The following is a 23,557-nucleotide window of genomic DNA, read 5'->3' on the forward strand; positions in this document are numbered from 1 at the left end:
TCTGCCTTTGCTGCTCAGACAGGTTTTCAGTGAGAAGGCAGATGGAAGGAAGGGGAATGTTTCTGCTTTGAGAGCCATCATCTCATCCAAATTCTAGTCATGCATCCTATGGGAAGGAAGGACACATGCACACATGTGCAAAGTGATACACCTAGAGTTTCCCACTTCCCATCTTACACTCACCACCTTCAGTTTCACAGACACAGGATGCAGTCCATAAGTGGAACTTTCCCACTTCATGATTTTTCACATATGAGAGACAAGCGAATCAGCAGAAACTGATCTGAGCAAGGCATGAAAGATTCCCTAAAAGAACAAAGTTGCAACTAAGCCAAAATAATCTCAAAATGGTTTGCTACAAAGATCTTTTTATTACCCAACAATGTGACAGTGTATATACAAATACAATGTGGAATGTGACATTTACAGGAAATTTAAGTACATCATGCACAGACACTATTGCAATGTTATTTTAATAGTTCCAGAATATTAAGCTGAATAAATATTCCTTGCTTCAAAAATCATTTTTACTTTTACATAAAAATATATAATATTGCACTCTTTACAAGGCCAGCAGTTTTGCATATTGGTTTGTAACAACTGGAATTTTACTTTATAAAAAAATAAGCCTTTGTCAGCAACACCCCAAAACAGGGAGCACAAAAGCACCCCAAAACCACAATGTTTGTCTTTTTTTTCTCTGAAAGCACATGACATCACATGAGCCAGGAAGCTTTTCAGCTGGTACTTGGACCTTACATTAACATTTAGACAGAGAAAAATATAACTAAAGCCATCCCATACAACACTGCTACAATAATATGTAGTTTAAAACTCAATCCATACAGTATGCTGCCACTTGCTTAATTGAACCAACAATGAGCCTTTGTGTCATGAACTATGAGAACATTTTTCTTAAGTTTTTCTAGTTTGAAAAGTTTGTCAACCAGGAAGTTTCTGAAGACTACCTGGAATTTTCAAAATAAGTGTAAAGACTGCTTGTGTGTGTACGTGTGTCACTTTCATCACAACCTGACAATTTCATGTAAAGTACTCTGAAAGCAGATGAGCCTTAAACATGAGAAGACACAGCAGTTGGAATGGCAATAGTAGACAAGTCAGTGATAAAAAAGCAAAGCAATTTAAAAGGAAAATGTAACTACATCAGACTTGTGCCACATGCTTGCTTTACCATTCGCATGACTAGTAGGCACTCAATCATGCTGCCAGGTTTAGAGGTCTTCAAATCATCAACTGAAATACTAATTTGTCATGTGGCCTAAGACTTCAAATTTGTTAAGCCATTCACAAGAAAGGCTTATTTTTTCCCCCTCATAAAATAGCACCCCGGAATACACAACAAATTTGCACAGTGTATATCTGTGTAAACCTTTCCAAATCATCTGATGCTTATGAACATTGATTATTCAAGCAGTTAGATTCAAACATTTTACAGTGTATTGAACCTCAATGACACTAGAACAGGAGCACATCTATTCCTTCTTCAACACCTCTTTTTAGAGCTCTGGAAGATAAGCTGTGTGTGTACACAATAGATGTTCTGCCACAGACGTGCAATAGCCAACTATCACAAAGTTAGAGAGTTCACACTGCATTGTGATGTAACCACTGTTTCATGATGCCATGAGGTGTCTACCCATCACTAAGACAAATATTTCATTGTTGTCTGTTGCAAAGACTATTACAATAACAGAGAAGATGGCAAAAAATACAAATATAAAGATAGCAGAAATTCTATTTTTAATATTACAATACTATAAGATGGTGCAAAAAGCACCTACAAAGTCATTTGCTTCTCAAAAAAAGCAATTTTAAGTGGTCGTCGATTTTTAAGTTTTTGATTGCTTATCCCAGAGCTAACCATACCACACTCAACTAATCAGATATACATATGCTGACATTTGACATAGATATTTACATAATTTGATGCAGCTGATATTTTACATACTAAGAGGGGGAATAAGCACAATCATTTTTTTAAAATACTTCCGTCCAATAAGTGATTTAAAAAAAATACTGTTGGTGTTTTATATTGCAGCATTGAGCATTTCTTAGTCGCTTTGCTGGCACTGGATAATATAACCAGAGCTTCCTGCTGACCTGGATATGCTTCAAGTTTGTGCATGCACATATGCAATCTTACAACCACCTTAGGCTGTTCTTTTAAAAAAAACCCAGCTATTCAGTCATTCTAGAGACATTCAAAGTCCAGTTAAATAAGAGCTGCTATAGCCTGTTGGGATTAAAGTGCATCAGAGACATGAGTTAGCAGCAGGCCCCGCCGTCACCCAGCTGCGTAGCTGCTGAGGAAGGAGTAGAACATGGGCAGCTTCAAGCGCTGCTGGTCCTTGCGGCACCAGGCAATGACATTCCCATCACTGTTAGCCGTGAACAGGTGATGGCCATCGCAGGAAAATGTAAGGCTGCAAAACAAGGAGAGAGGCTATTTTTATACCAAATGTGGCTATTTATAATGCTAGAAGACATTAAGAGCCCATGAGAGCTCAGCCAACAAAGATGAGCTGTCAGGGGAGGCCCAGTGCCTACATTAGCACAGCAATATGTTTGCATATACCTGCTTATCCACTCGTACCCAAACAGGCTGAACTGCAGCTTTGGCCAGCACTTCAACATCCCCTGCAGTTTAATACTCATTTCTTTGCAGTGTCACAGCAAAGGGCAGGATTAGGAGGAAAATCCTACCCTCTTCCCTTCTGTTTCTGAAAAGAAGGATTTTCTGCAACAGAGCTCAGGGCCCTCTGAACTTGCATTGCTGACAAAGGCAGAAACTAAATCCATCAGATTTCATGGCACAGCACAGGACTTTTGTTCAGATGGGCATTTCTTGAGCCGTAACAGGGCTAGTAAAGCCCTTCATCATGCCATGGGTAATGTTAGAGAGCATGAAGGTCAGCATCCATTTACTGTCACATTTAAGCAGGAAACTTTAAATTATTCAATAGTTCAAAATTGTTATCAACAAGCTTTGTGGAATATGCTGCTTAAAGGATGTACAAAAAAGAATGTAACAAAGACAATAACTGTTATCAGACAATCTTCTTTATTTCTAAAAAAAAAAAAAAAGTAGTTTGGATTTTAAATGTTATTTTACCAATAGTCAAAACAAAATTTTTCAGAGTAATTTGTTACTATACTAAAATTAAGATAAAATTTTGGTAACTCTAAGACCTTTGTGCAGACTACTGTACCACTGGGAATATCAAAGACTCAGTCCTTTGTCCAATTTCTGAAAACATTTCGGCATGAGAACTCAGCTCATCTAAATCAATGAGACCCAGAGAAAATGAACTACACAAGCACTCCACAGTGGCAGCTTCCAGGCTACTCTGAGTTTGCCTCTTTCTCCATTTCCTTCCACCATCAGAAAAAAATGGAGAAGGCAGTATTTTCATTTAATTTTGATGAAAAAACACTCTGTATTATTTAAGTCTGGCATAGTAAAGATTTTCTCATTTTAACAGAGATTCTGAGGAAAAAATATTAAATTTAAAAATAAGAGGAGTAGCTATTGTTCAGTTTTCAAGGTAATCCTGCTAATTTCCATCTGCCAGCAGCAGAACATAGTTATTACTGTCATTACCAATACAGTACACTTGGGCTCACTTTGCTTTCATGAATAAATGGTAGGTTTGCACTGCTCTTTTTAGGCATGGGTGTTTACTTCCTATTTTCATATTCAACACTTGAGACTATTTTGCTGTGGTTTTGTTTGCTGGTTTGTTTTTTTTTTTTTTCCCTAAAGAGAAAAATGCATTCATTGTACGCTTAAGATCTTTTTACCTTACAATAGGTTTGGCTGACTTCGAAAATGTTATTTCTCGTACTGGCTTCAAGTCCCATGTACTCCACAGTCTGAAAGAAAGAGCCATTTTTCTTCACACTTGCTTTTACAAATACTTCAGTGATAAACAATCTATTTAGCAACTGCTAAGTCTGGGAGCTAAGTAACAGCTTGTCCACCTTCTTTAAAGCCAAATACCAGCATGATGTTTGGCTACATGCTCTCAAACTGTGAGCCTAAGTGATAGAACATTTTAATAAATAAACATTTCAAATGCTTACCTTACAACTCCATTTTCAAGGCCTCCTGCAATCACATTGACAGACACACCTTCAGGCTGGTTAGAGAAAGCAACTGAGCAAATACTTTCCCTGCAGTGCACGTGTCCAACAAGATCACCATTAACTGTCCAGAGTCTCAAATCACTGCCTCCTCCAACTGCAACAGAATATAGCATGGGAGTATTAAAAGAATAAATCTAGACCACAGTTAAGTGCATAATAAATATTCCATAGTGAAAAATTCAACTTCTTGAGAGTTCACAAGGTTTAAATGACTGAGTGGTGTCCGCAACTTCTCCCTCTGAGACAGGAAGCACACAAACCACCAAGCCACTGCAGTAATTTAGAAGTTATCACATTCTATTTATGGAACTGCAGTGACTTAGAAGCCATCACATCCTATTCATGGAACATTTTACTTACAAAGCACCCTGTGAATTTACTTTTAATGACCAATTTTCACTTACTAGCAGGGAAGGAACTAAGATGGAATCCATACTAGCTATCTAAGCTGTTGATTCTCATACCTTAGCTTGCATTTTAAGCACAATACTTAAAAAATAGCAAGCACAGTTCTCTTATCTGGTTATCTGGCATTACTTGATTCTATCAATGAACTAACAACCCAATTATTGCTCTTGTCTTGAAAGGAATTGTCTTAAAAAGAAATCGTCCCTTACTAATTAAAGAATGCAATGTTGTGCAGAAAAAATAAAAAAGGTTTTGTGAGCTATAGAAATGGACTTGAAAGTCCCCAGTGTAGTTTAAAAATCTAAGTATTAGTTTTCTGAAACTGCCAGAATAATGTCCCCTTGTCCTTTAATATTCCTTGCCTGGTCTCTGTGATACATGGTACTCTCCTGAAGAATTGTACTTTTGACAACAAATCTATCAAAATGAAAGCAGCCAACATCACAAAATGTGAGTCTCCCAGGCACCTATGAAATTTCAAGTCTTTTTATGAAGAGACCAAGCTGTTTGCCTTCATGTCTCTACATTACATTCAAACACCTGCCTAATCACTTCTGGAGAAATTTGTATGTTACTAGTAAAAAAAAAAAAAAAAAACCCAAAACATTTCTCCTGTATGACTGAACGAATTCTTCAGATGATTAATACACATTCAGTAACTAATTTAATTACAACTCTCATGATTTATTTAGTCTGCAAGTCAAACAGCTCTCTTGACTGACAAATATACCTGAATCACAAACTGTTGCAATATCACCAGTGGTTTCACTAGCTGAAACTGCTGTCACAGGACTCTTGTGTCCAGCCAGACTCTGGACATAGCACAGCCTGAAAAAAAACCAAAGGGAACAAGCCTAAATTTCAGACTCAAATGCAGAAAAGGTCCTTTGAGGAAAATCTTAAAAATAGTTACATTAATTTCAATCAACATTTTGGTATCAATTATCTATAAATTATGTAATTTTTCATATTCACTATAAAATTTTAGCACCTTTTATGAGAAAAAAACAGAAAGTTTTATTTCACAAAACAATATACATAGAACAAATTCAACTAACTTCAAAGGGGAAAAGATACACAAGATTGGGAAACCTGTATTTATAGGAAAGCTATATGAAAAAGTTACATATATACTTGTACCTGTTCAAATCCCATATTATGCAGGTTCCATCTTTGCTGACACTGATCATAATACTGTATGGTTTGCACACAAACAAGCTTGTTATTTCTGCTGTGTGTCCATACAGATGGACTTGTGACTCCATTTCTATTTCTGAAGGCTGAAAAACAGCAAGATAAGATAAACTGTCATGAAAAGAAATGTCTCTCTTTCTAAAAAATATAAGCCTAGTTTAAGTCTTAGATTTCAAAGAACAGTTCCCATTGCTTTTAATATCGTCATCATTTCAGCAACTGTGTTCATGCTTTATTATGTTTAACACTCTCTAATGTGATAAGACATAGCTATCATTGATGTTCAACATTTGCTTCCAGTGCTTTAGCCTCAGCAAATATATTGATGTGATCCAATGAACCAGAATGAAAAACTAATGTAGCTCAGTCTCAGTTACACAGCTAGAAGTAGGCAGATTTGTTTTCTGCAAGACTGCTCTTTCCATACAACAGGGAAATGACAGTTCTCAATATTTTAGCATCTAGTAAAGACATTTGAAAACAAAAGGAAAATCCAGATTGGAAGTTGTCACTCTCCATACAGCTAATTACTAGAAATTCCTCAAGTTGGTGCCAAGTTCTTCAATGATAAAGTTGGAAAAACATGCAGGAAGTCAAGTTTAAATACAGAATTTGCTAGGTAAAAATTAAAGCAGCAAAATTTAACACCAAACAATACTTTTTATTCAACTTATATAATTTGAAATGACTCAGACGTCCTAAAAACTGGCTAAGTTGAAGGATCAGTTTAATCAGAATGCTAATGCTTTATTTAAGACAACTTGTTGTACAGAGATTAGAATAATCTTGGTAAAGGAAGAGAACAAATTTCTGCTGGTTTCCTCACTCATGTCAGAGCACATCACCTGCATTTTTGCATGAGGGTACTGGATGCCTACCTGTAGCAGGTCTACAAAAAAACCTTGAAAGATCAGACAAGTATACATATGCTTAAGTCACACATTGCGGAAAATGTATGTTTTTGCACTCAAAGAGACAATCTAATCTATTAAATACTGCCAAAGAACACCTGAAGCACAACATGGAGCCATTTTTGAATTCTGACAGCATGCCTTTGAGTTCCCATACCAAATTAACAACATGATATCTACTCAATGCTCATGCACTCCATTTATACAAATGTGAAACAGGGCAAAATATTCATCTTTTAAGTACTGCATTATAACAAACAGTTCACTTTATCGCTGATCAGCTGACAAGATGGATACAGAGCAGATGTCAGGAAGTACTTTTGCATTGCTGCAGCTCTGACTGGGGTAACTGACTCAACAGGAGCTACAAAATTGGCACAGTGTCCCTCTGCCTAGGGCACATAAAACTGTCAGTGCTGAGAAATTCAGCAAAGATGGTCTCAAAGAACATCATCTGTACAGATGAACAAAAATCACTTTTTTCTAGGAAACGGAAGGAACTCAAGAACCATAACCCCAACTAACTAAAGTTTCTTTTCAGTTTTGCAGAAGGTAAGTATATTTAATTTCTATTAAAAAAAAAAAAACCAACAAAAAAAACAACTGGATTTCAAGTCTCAGTACAGGTTATTTACAAGTTCACTATTATAGGAAGCCATTAAGGTGCCTGACTTATGATCCAACTGAGTAAAGCCTGCAGGCTTGAAGCTCTGCTTCATTTCCTATTCTCAAAGTGCCGCTGAGTTTAGAAAGTATGAGTGGCAGATCACCAGAAACTGGAAGAAAGCCAAGGGGAAAAAAATTCTGAAAATCACTGTGTTTATCTTCTTCCCGGTCTAAGCATCTGCTGTTTGCCACTACTGAAAACAGAAAACTGGGTAGGCATAGCAGATCATACCAAGGTTCTCTCTAGCTCATGCTAGTGTAGGGATTCAAGAGCATCAAAGAGTACAACACCTAACATGTTTGTCAATACCTGTATCAAGCTACAGCTAGGAAATCAGTTTAGTTCAATTGTTGTTATGGGTAAGACTGTAGACATGCCTAAAATGAGCTGTAAGAAACATTCTCTACTCTTTGTTAAACTATGGAGAATAGAAGTTACTGCTAAGACAGAATGGAAGATTCAGATGGAAGCTTCAAAACTCAGAATTAGATTTTAAATTTTGAGTTCTATTTAAGCTTTCTATTTTTTCTATTTATGATATGTTTATCAGCAAACAGTATCAAGGGACTTTCTACTACTCTCAGTATTTTTCACTAATAGATTAAGTAATGCAAGTTACTTCCTCCCTTCCATACTCACAATTTTGCCTCTTGGAGAATATGACAAAGTAAAGAGGCCTAGTGGTTACTATATACACTGTCTGAGAATTCATCCTGGCTCTCTGTAGTTTGAGTTCTCTGCACTTGAATTATTGTTTACTTCGGGGAATTGCATTCCACAGCTAAAGCATTGAAAGGCTCTGTTTCCATCACAGAAGAAGTTACTCCTTAATGCAGGGAGCTTCACTCTGCCAGAGAGCTTCAGTTCCAAGCCCGGTCCTGAACACAGTCAGAGCTATACATGTTGTGCACTCAGGTGATAAGAGCTGACTAAAGGCTAGCTTTATGTAAACAGCAGCTTAAGGAAAACAGACAAATATTCTGAGATGTCAGAGGAGCCTTCAAAAAGAAATACTAAAAATGCATGTGATTTTTTTTTTTTTGCAATTATCCAGAACATGGCTCTTTGCCTCATTTTTCCTGTTAAAAAGAAAAGACTGTAATACTGAATACACAAAATTCTTTATTTATGAATTTTTTCCAATGTAACTTACTGTATTGCTGGTGAATCTGTTCATATATGCTGTGATGACACCAGATTTACTACCTGTGAACAACTGACAACTGTCTGGCACCCAAGCACAACTTGTTACCTTGAAAAGACAAAACAAAGCCAGGAAAAAATTACAACAGAAAAACTATTCCAACTGCTGTTTTCATTATGCCACAGCATTTGGTCAAACTGATTCTTTATTAGTTATCCTATGAAAAGACATGTAAAACACCTAAACTAAAGAAATCCAAGAGCTAAAATATAGCTACTCTAGGTTGTATTTGTTACTATGTCAGAGACAGAGTAAAGAGGGAGTTTTATGTAGCCTGGAATTCATAGCTAAAGAGCAGTGCAGACTTCAAGATCATCCACCAAAATCTTTTTGACAAGATCTTACCAGTCACTGGATTGTAACAGAGATTATGTAGCTTTCCCTAAAAATCTTTTAAACAATCTTTTTCAAATGGATCCTAAACTATAGTGGAGTTGTTCTTCCAACATAAGGCACCTATACTTTTTTCTGTATTGATTTTTCCTGGGACAGAACTTAAAACTTTTCTAAATTCACAGCAACATTCTATAAGAAGGAAAAGCTACAAAAATAAACTTAATTCAAAAGGAATCTTTATCTAGTACAGGAAAACAACAAGGAACCAGATAAAACATTGGAGCCATGAGGAACACATTCCAAAGGAAATTAAAAAGATTAAAAGGAGTTGTGACTGGATGCTCATCTCCAAAAAAGGCTAAAGCAGGAGTACCCCACTGCCAAGTCAAGCCACCACTTAAACTACCAATATTAAATTGAAGAGCAAGAGACTGATTTCATTTTACCTGATGGAGCTGCGAGCTCTGTATAAAATTTACTGGAGGCTCACTTTGCTTGCTTTTCAGTCGCAAGATGTTATCAGCATAGCCCCAGCTCAGGATCGCTGACCACTGAATGTCAGTGCTGTGCATGCTCCTCACGCCTGAAGGAAGGCACAGGATTGTGTCATGTTCACAGCAAGATCCAATCACTTTGTCAACAACAAAAGTCTCAGGTTCATGTTTTATCACGAGTTAAAATATAAACCCTCCCAAAGTTTCCAAATAAGGCATTGTCTGTAATATATTATAAACAGTTTTCAGAGACTGAATGAGCATTTCATCTTCTCCAAAGACAATTTGCAACATGGACAAAACTTTTTTGAAGAAAAGTTGCATCTTTTGGGAACAGAGAAAAGGGGCAGACAATACTTCCCACCTAGAGAAAGGAGTTACCTTCTTGTAATTTCAAGGAGGATGTTGTTTTGTTGACTAAATGTGAAATGATAGATTTTTAGAAAACCTGCACTAGTATATGCCACCAAGAAAGCAAAAGATTGTGAGAACTTATTTGTACATTCTCAATAAGAATCCCTCCAAGAAGTTTAACTGAAAGCAGAAGATTCTTCACCTCTGCTTTTTTTGTCTTAATTTTTGTCATAGTCTGGCTCTAAAATCCATTTCCTAAGCTTTTCTTTTAGTTGTCACATGAGTTTTTTCATCTGTTCTTCAGTTCTTGGACCCAATCTACTGGCAAGTTCTAAAGTTAAATTCTCATACTTCAGTCACTTCAATTAGAATATGAACTTAATTACAGAATGCCTCTACTTTAGTTTTGAAAATTGTAAGTAAAATTCACCTCTCAGTAAAGATACCACACATGTGGAAGCTGTTAAGGGAATTATAAATTAACTAAACTAAACTTGGGAAGTTTGCTGAAGAACAATAGTAGCATTAGATTTAATATTCATGGCTCATTTCATACATATTGTGCACATAGAGAAGAAAGCACAAATTCATACCTTGCTCCTTGCTATATATCATCAAAAGGCAGAATTTACTGGACAAACCACAGATGGCCTTAGTTGGTAAAGCCTGGAGAGAGCCAAACCTTTCTCCATGTGGTTGGCTAAAGCAGACAACAGGGTCAGGAGCACTTGGGGAACCAACATATTCTCCCCACTTCAAGCCCTTTATCCATGGTAGTGGACTCTAAAACAAGCACAGACAAGGTTCAAGTTCTAGAACTTTCAGAAAAACAGTTTCATTAGTAATGTAGAATGATTCATGCCAGTTTCCTGTAAGCAATCACATGGTAAAGACAGCTGAAGTCTTTACTCAAAAATAACTAGAAAGACAAATTCAAAGCACTTTAGTACCATCAATTATACTATTAACTTTAAGGTAGCTCTACTCCTTCTTTAAAGGCATAGGCAGCAAGCTTATAGTTCAAGTAGTTTAGTGAAAAATACGATCTCTAAATCCAAGGATGCAGTTTCTGGCTGGACTTCAGGGAAAAAAAAAGTGCCTGAAGTGAAGAAAGTTTAATTGTCCTACAGGCAGTAAAAAAGCTGAGGATGGAAGAAAGCACAGTATGTGTTTGCATGCTATAGGTCTGCACACAGATTCCAAAATTTATCATGGAAACTATAAAACTAGTTAACTGAAATGCTTTCCCACACCAATTTCCCAAAATTAAGACAAACTCAGATCTTAGTTTACACAAAATGTCACCAATACATGAAAGTAATTTTCACTATCACTTCCTAATTTTATGTATTTTCTTTACAGTATAATATAGCAAGTAGCACTTTTAGGAAGAAAATTCTAAACCAAAGGTACAGGGTACAACAATTACAGCACACAGATATTAATTAAACCATCTTACAATTGAAAATTACATACTGGATAAATGATTTCTTTAGTGTGTTCTCTGGTTTCTCTGAAAGCAAACTGCACTAGCAATCCCATGGCAGCAGGAAGTTCTCCTTCCATGATAAGCCTGGATCCAGGTCTACTAATATGTGCTGCATGAAACAGCTGGCGGGGTGTTTGTCCATATGTTTTTATCATTGTTTCAAGGGCTCTTCTCTGAACAGGATCTTCAACAGCAGAAACATCCATCCCAAAATAGGTCTACAGGCAAAAAAAAAAAGGAGAGGTGCAAGAATAAGCTTGTCAGGTTTGTCTTTGGGAAAGATTTTGCAACACATACACACAAATTCAGAGGCCAACTATTCAGTTGTTTGCTTAAGGTGTGGACCAGAAGAGATCCCACAATGACTGTGCTGACTAAAGAGCCACTGAGAGCATAACCTTGTCACCTCCGCTTTATTGGAACAAACTACCACTTTAGGGATTATCATGTGAGCTGCGCCTACATATGTCCCATGTTGAAGGTTTTCTTTGAAACCTTTTCCAATCTGTGCAAAACTGGAAGGGTTGCTGATGATAAACAAAAGAATTGAAAAGAGTTGGAGAAGTTTATTTTCTTTACCTCTTTTTAATGAGCATATAAAACCTCTCTTTTGGGGTAGGGAAAGAGAAAGAAACCTCATACTTCAAGAGAATGGAAATTATTTCCTTCTATTTGTCTTTTTCAGGCCTCTCCAACTGTGCACCACACACTTTTCCTCAGTCACACCAAAGGCCTTGACTTTTCACTTCAAAAAATGCTGAATATGCAAACTTAATATTTGAAGCTCACGGTACTAACTAAAACAATACTTAAGCCCAAAAAGAGTAAAAGAAAGGGAAGTATTTGGATGGCTACTTGAGAAAGGCATCACTGCTACACACCACTATTTTATTAGCTTTTCTAGCCATAGAGCAAACACTAAAACCAGGAAATATTTGAATGCATTTACAACCAGGACTACCTGCTGAGCAAACCTTGTGATAGTAAGGATTGAAGATAAAGAATGCAATTCAAGATATTCATGTTGCAATTACGCAGTAAAACTCTGAAGTCTTAACATTAAATGAAGACTTATTTGAAATTAAATTTACTGCAGAGAAAAGTGCTAGAGGGACAGAACACAGGACCTGTATGAAGGAAAACACCATGAGCTCAGAACACACAGAACTATTTTAATCCTATCAAAAGCTGCAGCAGCACCTGCCTAAAATAAAAGCTTACACAGTTACAACAATCAGACTACTGCAAGCCACTGCAAACAACTATCCACAAGGTCTAAGCCTCAGATCTGATTTTGCCCTACACCCAGCTCAAGGCAAGAAAGAGGAACAAAAATTCACTACGTTTCACAATACCCCCTGGGATCTTACAGTTCAACACTGAAATGGTTAAAGCCTTTCCTTATTCAACACTTCATGAGCAAGGGATCTTGTTTCATGCTTGATATTTTCCAAGCAAGTCTGACCAAACTCTCCCCCATTAAGTTACTAAGGACAATGAACAAGCATGCTACTTAACAAATACTTACTGCAGGATGAAAAACATTAATAGCCTGAACAGAGGCCTTGCCTTTTTGCTTATAACCAAACACCAAATCAATCCAGTGACAGATTGTCTGGGAAACATGATCGGACTCCAAAGCCTGACGATGAATCAGGATGAACAGACGAGGATCGTTACGGGCCCAGGGTGGAAGATTGACATGGTTAACTCTGTCACCATTTTGACGCACTCCAAAATCAAAACCTAGAAACGGGGGAGTGAATATTCCAACATTTTAGTTGATAGTACTTCAAAAAGGTCTATAGGGTTCTACAGACCTCAATGATTAAGCATGGTGATGAACAATCAACAATGCAGCATCATTAACAAGTCCCTCCAAAATATATTCAGCTGTACATTCTCATTCACATGGAAAAACGAGAAAACAGCAAACTCCTTTCCCTGCCAACAAAATTAGGGAAAAACTCAGCTTAACTCCTACATAACAGGTTTTTTAGCATACCCCACAAATTTGTGCCAGATTTCTCCCATACATCTACTATTTAGCATATTCAGCCAAGGCATATAAATGTTCTCAGTTTCAACCCATAAGCTCAGTCATATAACTCTTCTGGGTATATAGTTCTGTTGTCCTCTTAGTATACCTTCTCTGTTAACTAGAAAGTCGGGAAGGTAGAAAAATTCTGGTATAAGCTCCTTTACGTCAGTCATTGATTCATATGAAGACAGGCGCCAGGTTGTATTGGTAGAGTGAAAAGTTCTGTCTGGGATGTCAAAACTTTGATCTGTAAAGAAATCCAAACTCAATTGTTACACTGATGATGGACACTAACAGTTGCAACTTCATGTTGTTAACTGCTCTCTAGTTAGCTGAGAACATTTAGAATTCTCTTATCTCAATTGCTATGTGTTACACATTGACTGCAAGTCAAACAGAGGTCATCTTTTTATATTACAGAAACTAAGGTATAAACATCAGATGACCAGCTTTATGGTCTAGCTTGATAATGTCAAGAATAGATCTACTGTTAAAGCACATCAGATTTAATTTTACCAGGCACAGCTATATGGAATTGGAAAATCTATGCTAAATAGGGTAATATATAGCATTCCTGAATTACTGGAACAAGGCCCAGATGTAAAAGGCAAGCACAAGCAAATGCAGCCTTACCTTGATAAGCTAAAAACATTTTAGTAAAAGGTGGCAGCCTAACTAGGAAATGAAGTACAGTTCCACTGTTAGAATAATGAGATCCATAGTGATATGGTTGTACAGGGGGCATTGGATCATCCTCTCGTGCTCCTTTACGGTACTCTTCTTCTAAATACTAGAAAAATAGGAGAGAATTAAAAAAGAAAATCACAGATCTTCTCCTTAGATGCATTCCAACAACAAAAATAAGAGCTTGCCCAAACTGTTTAGGAATAAGCACTCAAACTTTCCAGAAACATATATTCAAAAGTAATCTGGAATCATATATACTTAGATGTCTAAAGACACACAATCTCTTTTACAATCCAGTTAGGTATCAAAGTCTTCAGCCAATTTAAATTACCTACTATTATTTATTACTTTTGCTTTTCCCCACTTGCCTGTCTTGTTTTCTAACACAGCAGTCTCATGGAAAAAAGCAGTATTTGCAAATAATACAGTAGACCATGGTGACACAGACAAGTTTGAAAGTCCAGATGCAGACACTTTAATTCCCAAGTTTGTTCCTATTTCCTACAGCCTTTAAAACATTCTAAAGAGAAAAAAACCCCAAAAGCACCATTATCATAGTAGGGCATGTTAAAATAACAGAGTACTTGAGGGAAAACAGCCTTTGCGTTATCAAACAGAAGGAACTGCTACAAATTCCACCAAAGTAATGTCAACTAAACAGCAGTAAATTATCTTCCTGATATTTAAGGATCTTTAAATATATACAAGTTTCCATATATGGTAGTACACAGTACCCATTTAAATTCCTCAACAGTATCACATGGATGGGCTAAATTGATTTGACATTTCAGGTACAGGAAAACACGTAAGTTCCAAGCATGTAATTTAACAATTTCTGGGAAATGTTTCCTGGAAAATACATTGGAAATAAGAGTTCTGTAGCCACAAAATACTGTATTTCTGGTTTCTTCTTCCCCAATAAATATATGTTATAAAAACCAAACATTTGTCCCATTTGTTGTGGGACCAAGGCAAGAAGAAAAAGTTATCCAAATTACCTTGTAAGTATCCACATAACGATCCTCTTTTTCTTTAGACTGCACAGCTATTGGTTTGACCAGATTTCTGCAACAAAAGCAGTACCTATATGTTGTACTTTTGATTACAATATTGACTCACATCATTAAGAATAACATCTTTAATATAATGAAAAGGCCAAGGAAAACGTAAACACTTTTCAAAAAAGTTCAGAAAACAAAAACAACTTTTAGTTAGTGCTAAAGGCAAACTTTCATCCACAGCACAGTAACAGGCAAGCAAATGCCAAGTGCCTCAGTCAAATCAGAGGCATCCTATAAAGGCAAAGACTTAGTGCACACAAATGTTAAATTAGCATAACAAAAATTTATTAGGGTGGGACAATTCATTCAAATCTATTCAGGTGAAAATTGTGATTTTATAACTGGCTAAGTAATTTACGATTCTATTTCCTTTTCTATTTAATTTTTGCTAATTGGCCTGGAAGTCTGTATTAATATAAATTTAAACATACAGCTTCCTATTTAATTCTGTGAATTATACATAGCCTATTAAGACAGTGGAAGTCCAATACACTGCATTTGAATCTACACACCTGTTTTGTTTCGATATCCCAGGCAAAACAGCCACCATAAAAACCCAAGTTATTAGATATGAGGCTTGTCCCTGAAAAGTTCCATTTGTGTACAAATGCAGTTTAGTACAAGGAGGCTAAAAAACCTATATAGGATGATCAGTTCAAGTATTTGGAAAAAAAGTTTAAAGCATTTCATATTACCTATATACTGAGGGATCATTTAGGTCCAGCGTTTCATTGATGTAGTCAGAAAGTATAAAAGGAAATACTGGATATTGCATGAGATCATTGAAGGAACGACCCGCATGTTTGTTTAAATGAGTCAGATATTCAAAGTTAGTAATCTGTCCTGTGCACCACAGGTGGGTCAAAGCAGTAATGTTTCCATATTCCAAAAGGTTAGGCAAATTGTTAGTCAAGATGTTGTGGTACACATCATCACGGACCTAGAAGAAAACACCATAGATTTAATCACACAATTTAGACGTTTAGAACTACCAAGAGTAAGTTTCTCTCATTTTGTATATTTCCAGATATCTGCTGTAATTGAGTAATGTCTAGTACCACTAAGATTCTTTAATATCTTAATATATCAGAGATGTGTTTTACAACATGCCTATGATCATCCAGAAGCCTAGCTGAGCCAAATTCTTTCAAAGGGATTAGGCAGAATTTAATTAGTCCGTGCAACAGGTCTCCTTAAACGTAATGCATGAATATACATGTTATAAAGACACAACAAAATGGTTTGGTGTATTACTCTGCATTGGTGCCACAGTACCTTTGTATTATCGAAAGCCAAGAGTAAAGTTCTGCCATTTGTTAAAAAGATTTCCACAGCATTGTCTCTTAACTGCCACCAGCGCTTATGAACTTCCTTAATTTCCTCGTAGGTCCAAGAAAATGATGCTGGCTCAGTCTCTCCATGAAAACTCTGTAGAATTTGCAATTTAGAAAGTAATTTTAAATAATGGATTTTCCAAACAAGAAACCCTTCAATGCAACCAGTTTATAACAATACAGCAAATTATAAGGCAAACTTTAATATTAAGGCAATGCTTTAATAAGTTGTGATTTTCTTTAGCTACTTTCCCCATCCTCTCCTCAAAGCAGTGGGTAGAACATGACATATGCTCCCCAGATGCTCCAGTTCCCTACCCAGCAATAGCAAGCAACACCACATTTTCAATGGCTCTTAAGCTAAAAATATTGGACAGTCAATCAGAGCAAGCACTTTGTTGTGAATCCCAGCTCTGACAGCCCTGTGAAGAACAAAGCAGCTGGTAGCATCTTAAACCACAGGAACTGTCTGTTCAGTAGATGCAAGGAAGAGCTCTGTAAAAGCAGTTTAAAGCTTTCAGTAGTGCAATCCATATCTTGATTACTTTTACATGTTTGTTGGATGTATAAACAATTTACACATCAGTCTTTGTATGTCAGAAGGATTAGCTCAGTTCCCATTTCCTCCAGGAAACAATTTTCTTGTATAGGAAAAGAATGGAGCTAGACTATCATAGATAATGTAAAATTCAAGAATGAGATGCTGTGGATCACGATTCCTACACCTGTGACTTTCTGCACTTCATAGTGCCCCAGCTCCCACTAAGGCAAGTTCTCAGGCACAGAGAACTTTGTGCACTTTGCTGATGAACAAAGATCAAGGCAATGCACTGCAAGGTGCAGAATATGCCAACTCTCACATCACCTGTTCCTCATTCCCTTCCAGCCCCAGGCCCACATCTTTCCTGTTTTCTTCTATCACCACCAATTCCATAGCCAGGGTCAACAGAAGCAACAAAAACCAAACTCATCAGTTTGGCTAGCTTTGTCCAGAGATCTCTAACTTTAGTACTACTGCCACTGAAATTGCTGAAGAAGAAAGTTTCTCATGGCTATACTTGGGAAAAATTAAAGCTGGACAATATGCTCTAACACTTACCGAATTTTCAATTGTGTCTGAAGCATTATCTTCAACAAAATACATGCCACATTTTCCTAGAGCAAAAAATAGTTATGAAAAGGTACATGATATTGCACAATGCATTTCTGGGTTATATAAACAGTAGTCATGAGTTAAGAATGCTAGGAATAGTACCTGGGGCAAGACAATACTTGACAGAAATACAATTTATGATTCCACATCTTTTAGCAAGTGGTCTCCAGATCTTAAAACTTACTGGCAGTTCAAACAGCACTCATGAAAACAGTAGAGAAGAAGGGCAAAATTGATCTATAAAGTGTGCAATCCACAAAGTCAGCAACAGCACAATTACTTATAAAAAATTTATCCGGGTATATATATATATACAGAAGACTCTTACACCGAAAATGTATTTATAAAGAATGAAAATTCTACTTACCTAGCAACAGTTCACCAGCAGTCTCTCTAGAAGGTGCTACACTTACACATCTTCGATTAACTCTGGAATATTTCAAAGTGGAAATGCTTATGGATTATGGAAATGCTTATCTTTATGGATTTATGTACCTTTTAGCAGACCTAAAACCAATCCAAACCAAACAGCCTCCAAGGTTACAGATGAAGAAAAACTGTTCAACATGACTAATGGTTCAGAGGGAAAGAAATAGAACCTCAACTTTCTAGACTTGCTTATGAGTGTATTTGTACTTATTTGTTTGCATGTTCTCTGCAGTTATTTTAGGCTGTTTTAGTACCTGTAACAAGTAGCAAATTGACAACTGCAGAGCTGAGTAATGAAGTGATAAAAGCTGAGAGGATGGAAAGACAATTTGCTTTTAAACTCTGATGGAAAAACCTAACAGATCTTAGGTATCTAGGACAGGCAGTACTACTAAGCAAAAATAAGAGATTTCATCAGGTTATCCCACAGGTCCTATCCACAGCACACTAGATGGTATTTGGTAGCTCTAGTCTTTTGCTTTTGAGTAAAGCAAAATGCCTAGTATTTTTGACACTGGTCTCATTTCCCACTTGATTTTTTAAAAAATGTTTGTAAGACAAAAAAATGTTCTTTGGACAGTTGTTTCATTTGACTAGGAAAGGATAGTAAAGGGAAGCATGTGTTATCCAAAACCTACCTTATATGTTCACTTGCAGCTTTGTCCTTTACAGTAGAGGAGTGAGAAGAATGTGTTTTGTCTTCAAATAAGTAAGACAATGGAGTTTTTATCACACCTATAAAGACATCACAACTAATAAGGTAGTAACAGTCATTACAATTCAGACATTATGCTACATTCAGCATTGAAGGGGTTTTAATTACCTTCCTGTTTTTGCCTGTCTGGGAGAAGGTATTTGTTTGGAATAGTTAGGTAGCACCTCTGCAAGCGGCGCCTCTCTCTGTTTGGGCCCTCTGTTGGATCCAGCTGCCAAGAAGTTGGGTAATAGACTGGGTCATACCAGAGTGCTCTGGCAAAAAAGAAAAGATATGTTAGGAGTTTGGCAGCAGAGGCAGTATATGTGCTTATAAATTCTGCTCTTCTTTAACTGGTAGAAACACAAAAGTTGCACAGAAGTACACTGGGCAATTATTTCTGAAAAAGTATTAGAAGACTGAATTCTGTAGTCTATTTTCATGAACTGTTCCACTGAATGACTTTTCACAAGTTGCTACTCTAAGACTGTTCTTCAAGTTACTCACTCTAATGAAAAGAGCAATATAATGCATCCAATACTATTTTGAAAACTCTGCTGCTGCAAACATGAGATAATAGTAGTTTTGCAGTGGGGAAAATGCCCTCTTTTGGTTTCTTATCAACATTAATATCCTTTCTTCTACACTACTTAGTGAACAGAGTATCTAGATGCTAATGTGAATAACATTATCTCAAAAATGTTTTTTTACTCCATCTATGTTGTGCAAGATACGAAAACTTTAGGACACTCTTCATTGTATTAGGCACAGCAAAATGTATGTGATAAAAAAAAACTGTCTAAATGGGATAGAAATACTACTTGGCTACTGACCCTAAAAGTTAGGGTAAAAAAAAATAAAAATCAAGTATTTTACAAGTCTAACTGTCAGATGGTTAGCAGAAGTAATTCTAATTTTAGTATCATCTCCATTTCATATGCCTCTGAGTAGAATGAGAAGCACATGTCAGGTATCAAGTCTCTCTCATTTTTTCCCCGAGATGAGAGGACTCACCGATCATGCGTAAGCTGCTGAACAAGTTCCTGCCAATGTCTGCTGGCACTTAGCTCTGCCTTATACATCCCCCTGATGTGCTGGATTACTTTCTTCCTTTCCATTCCTTGTGACAGTGACACAGCTTGTGTGATGTCTCCAGCTATTTTAGAAATGTCTTTAGACTTTGTATCTAGACGCTGAAAGAGACTGAGAAGAGTTGTGTTTTAAAATGGCAAATAAACACACTGAAAAGGTAAAGACCTAAACACCTCATAAATAAAATCAGTTTGGCAGAAGATAAGCAGAGCTCTTGTTACAGCAGATGTAGAACAACTTAGCCTACATAATAAGATTCATGAATACCTTCTGCTTCTCAGTCATCAAAAAACCTATTACTTTTGGCCAAAGACAAAACAAGACAGTCAAAAGATCAATGGCTATGTTTTAATGTGCTTGACTAATTCATTTATACTTATTACAATAAAAATCTGGAGTTTTAAGGACTTTAAGTGTTTAAAGGACTCTAATTTACCACTGATTAAGTCTCCTAAGTCATTCAACATAAAGTCTTAACACTTGCCTACATGGACTTGACTAAGCTGGCTTTTACAGCTTACTTTAGAACACATTGTGCGTATATTTCAAATCTGATTTTATGGCAAAGCCTGAAATTTAAATTAATGGAAAACTCAATCTATCACAATGTACTGAAATTTACAATTATACCAAGGAGCAGTAGTCTACATAGCTCACAAAAAATATGCAAATTGCATAATGAATACAGTATTTCATTTATTGAAAATTTTGGTTAGTTGCAGAGAAATTTAATTGCACAGACCACAGCAACTGGAGACCTGACTGGACAGATGCAATAGCCATAAAATTAAGGATTAAATGCCAAATGTGCAAAAAACCAATTCAGTATTGAGGTTCACACAATACCATTTATTATACAACCTACCAAAATGCATATGCCAATAACAGCATACCTAAAACTCTGAAAGCTACTGATGCTGTTAATTTGAAAAAAAAACATCCATAATCACACAGGCAACTTTACAATGGGAAGTGCTGAATAGAGAACATTTCCTAAAGTTCTTGCAGCCTCCAAGGTACTTACTTCTGCCGATTATTAGCCATTGTCTTCTCCCAAGCAGCTTTGTTTACACCTTCTTCCATCTCATATTTCTTCTGATCCTGAATGGAGGTTTAACACATTATTTTATTTTCTCAGATGGACAAAATAAGGAAGGGGAGGCAAAAGGGCATGCCAGTTTTAAAAAGAAAGAGTGACAAAACTTTCAATGGATATCTTCACAGCACTTAAAACCAGCAAGGTTTCATTTCACTTACTGCCATTTTATTATATTTATATATAAACTTTTCTCTTTGCAAGAAATAAAAAAAAATTATTGAAAATAAGAGCAGCTTATTATGAACTCTCATCTCCCTCTGGATTAAATAATATGTTTAACTAAGAAGCTCATGAGCTTGCTGTGAAGAGTTGAGAGTATGTGACAGAAATATTGAGAACCCAAAGAGAATTCCCAAAAGCATAAGCCATGCACTAAAGAACACCACAATCTGCAGTTAAACTCTGATCCTATACAAGACAACTATCTCAAATACACCCAGTTTTTAAAGCAAAGTTTTTATTCACAAACCTCTTTCAAAGCTTTTATTAAATCTGGTTTTGGTCGTGGGCTCAGGGGAATGCATTTATAGCCACAACTTCTCAATGTATTCATTAAGTCTCCTGCTGCTCTTTGCTGTTCTTTGGTCATTCCATCGCTGTGACTGTGCATTAACTCATACAAATAGAGCACTAATTTAGGCCCATGCTAGAAGATGAAAAGAAGGAAAGAGGAGAATACAGATGTATGGTCATGCTCATTTCCACAACGCTGAGCAGTATTTCCCTCCCCCACTTTTATTCCCTTTTCTAGTCAGACTGTGAAGATTTCTTCTAATTTTTCTCTAATTTAAAGAAAAAGACAGATTTAATGGTTAAACTGTTATAAAACTAGAAAAATATGCTGAATTTTATTCTCACACGGTAAAATTTACCCCAGCCTCTTGTGACTTTTCAAATGGCTTGCAAGAAAATTGTTTTTTCCCCCAGTACTCAGCTCCTGCAGCCTTATTTATAATTCAGGTCTCTATGTGCCAGAGACTTCTAATTTTGCCTGCCAAGAACCCTACACCTCATCTGATTAATCAAATTAGAGCTGACAGATAATGAAGGAGACATAAGCCATAAATGCACTCAACATGACACTCCCACACTGAAGCCACTGCTAGTACATCAGCTCTTTTCTGCCTGATAAAGCTTATTTATTTGAATAATGTACACGTGATCAGAAATATGTGAGTGCCATAAACTAATCAAATAAAACTTTCTCTCCTTAGTATATAGTGACTCAATCTGTGGCATGCCTTTTATTTCATTCTTGCAGTTCCTGAAGCTCTCCAACTGCAACATTCCTACCTGATTTCTCCTTGTGACTCAAAGAAATGATTGTTTGCAAGCTTGCACTAACACAGCACAATTAGAAGCTTTCTTCTGACAAACTCAGAAAAGCAGGGAGAACTATTCAGCTTTTTAACTTAAAAACACAGAATCCCACTTTAAGGTCTAATAAAGGCTAAGTAAGAAAAGAGAGTATTGCTTTGGTTGAGGATTGACTGCTTAAAATCTAGTTGCAATCAATTCTTACAAGCTTCAGGAACTCTGTAGTTAAGAGTTCCAAAGCAAGGATAATTCCTTCCTTAATTTGCCTTTTTAGGGTATGCAAATTCCCAGCTTCCTCAGTAAAATTCTTCATGTTAAAACTAGTTTCACCTTTTGTCTCTGCACAGCACAGGGGATATGTCTGATGCAGAACAGCACCAACCACGCTTAATTCCATCTGTCCTCAGTATAATACAGCAATTGCACACAGGTGTTTTGTATTGTCAGTCACTAAACACTGCTCAAGTACCAGTGAACAACTTGCCACATACACATATTATTTTCTAAATAGTCATAAAATCTAGACAAAAAATTGAATATAGATTTTAGAAAATTCTCTCAAAAACTCTTGAGCTTACCTGCAAAGTTGGGCTAAGACAGTCACGCAAAATCTCTTGCTGGTTTACTTCATGTGCCATCTCCAAAGCCTGCTTCCTCTCCTGCAAAGGACTTAGAGGAGACAAGCTATGCACAAGAAGCCTCCCAAGCTGTGTACGGAATGTGTCCTTACATAACAAGAGGATTCTGTTCCACTGCTGTTTTGGAGTGCTCATTCTGCTGGTGCCCTAAGTAATGGAGACAACTTTTTAATATTACAGGATTAGGACTTTCTTCCGTCAAGTTTTTCACATTAATATGATCAAAATGAAAGACAGTTTTAGCTACCAAAAAAGTCTTTTGGTTTAGCATAGTGACTATTATTATGGCTTAAAAGGCATTCTACTAAAACAATCTAGAAAGTGAAAATTGTGATGTAGAGGATTTAAAAACTAGAGCGTTTCTTTATGCTATTTTAATCAACAGCCCTTTTGCATCACCAATTTCTGACTAGATCACCTCAAAATATTAGAAACCAGGCACTGGAAGGAGGTGTGTGAGTTCACAAGAAAAAACTTGCTGTCTTTGAAAAGTCTGACAAATATGGCACCATGGAAAGATAATATACCTATCAGACGTAATTCTTCCACGCTAGAAAGAAAATTAGGTAGAACTGCTTTTACTAAAATGACATAAGGAAGAGTAATAATACACTTTGTATTATCCAAGCAAAAACGGGTTGCCTTGGAAGGGCTGAAAAGCTAACACCTGTATGTTAGAAGACTTTCACCACTTTATTAAGAATTGAAAAAAAGAGAAAGCTCTCCTTCTCAACTCTAAGATATACTATAAACAAATTGCTTAAAGAAAATCTCCACCACCTGTGGGT

At 36.5% G+C, this 23,557-nt stretch overlaps 1 protein-coding gene across 2 annotated transcripts in view; it reads right to left on the reverse strand.

Annotated features, from left to right (window-relative positions):
* Positions 1-351: 351 nt before the first annotated feature.
* The window catches only part of LYST (lysosomal trafficking regulator), a 75,310-nt gene continuing 52,104 nt past the window's right edge, over positions 352-23,557 (reverse strand). For both annotated transcript variants that reach the window (XM_021527093.3, XM_021527092.2), the window contains exons 31-53: positions 22,710-22,916; positions 21,284-21,460; positions 20,740-20,816; positions 19,638-19,826; positions 18,753-18,898; positions 18,568-18,664; positions 17,868-17,929; positions 17,447-17,502; positions 16,289-16,441; positions 15,709-15,953; positions 14,951-15,017; positions 13,899-14,055; positions 13,372-13,512; positions 12,753-12,970; positions 11,212-11,442; positions 10,329-10,518; positions 9,334-9,470; positions 8,501-8,599; positions 5,716-5,855; positions 5,306-5,403; positions 4,105-4,261; positions 3,823-3,894; positions 352-2,444 (exon numbers count right to left, since the gene is read on the reverse strand). In XM_021527093.3, the coding sequence (XP_021382768.2) occupies positions 2,306-2,444; positions 3,823-3,894; positions 4,105-4,261; positions 5,306-5,403; positions 5,716-5,855; positions 8,501-8,599; positions 9,334-9,470; positions 10,329-10,518; positions 11,212-11,442; positions 12,753-12,970; positions 13,372-13,512; positions 13,899-14,055; positions 14,951-15,017; positions 15,709-15,953; positions 16,289-16,441; positions 17,447-17,502; positions 17,868-17,929; positions 18,568-18,664; positions 18,753-18,898; positions 19,638-19,826; positions 20,740-20,816; positions 21,284-21,460; positions 22,710-22,916 (3,255 nt within the window). In that variant the 3' untranslated portion in view covers positions 352-2,305. The remainder of the gene's footprint in view (positions 2,445-3,822; positions 3,895-4,104; positions 4,262-5,305; positions 5,404-5,715; positions 5,856-8,500; positions 8,600-9,333; positions 9,471-10,328; positions 10,519-11,211; positions 11,443-12,752; positions 12,971-13,371; positions 13,513-13,898; positions 14,056-14,950; positions 15,018-15,708; positions 15,954-16,288; positions 16,442-17,446; positions 17,503-17,867; positions 17,930-18,567; positions 18,665-18,752; positions 18,899-19,637; positions 19,827-20,739; positions 20,817-21,283; positions 21,461-22,709; positions 22,917-23,557) is intronic.

The sequence above is a fragment of the Lonchura striata genome, chromosome 3 (assembly GCF_046129695.1).
Source record: "Lonchura striata isolate bLonStr1 chromosome 3, bLonStr1.mat, whole genome shotgun sequence".
Lineage (NCBI taxonomy): Eukaryota > Metazoa > Chordata > Aves > Passeriformes > Estrildidae > Lonchura > Lonchura striata.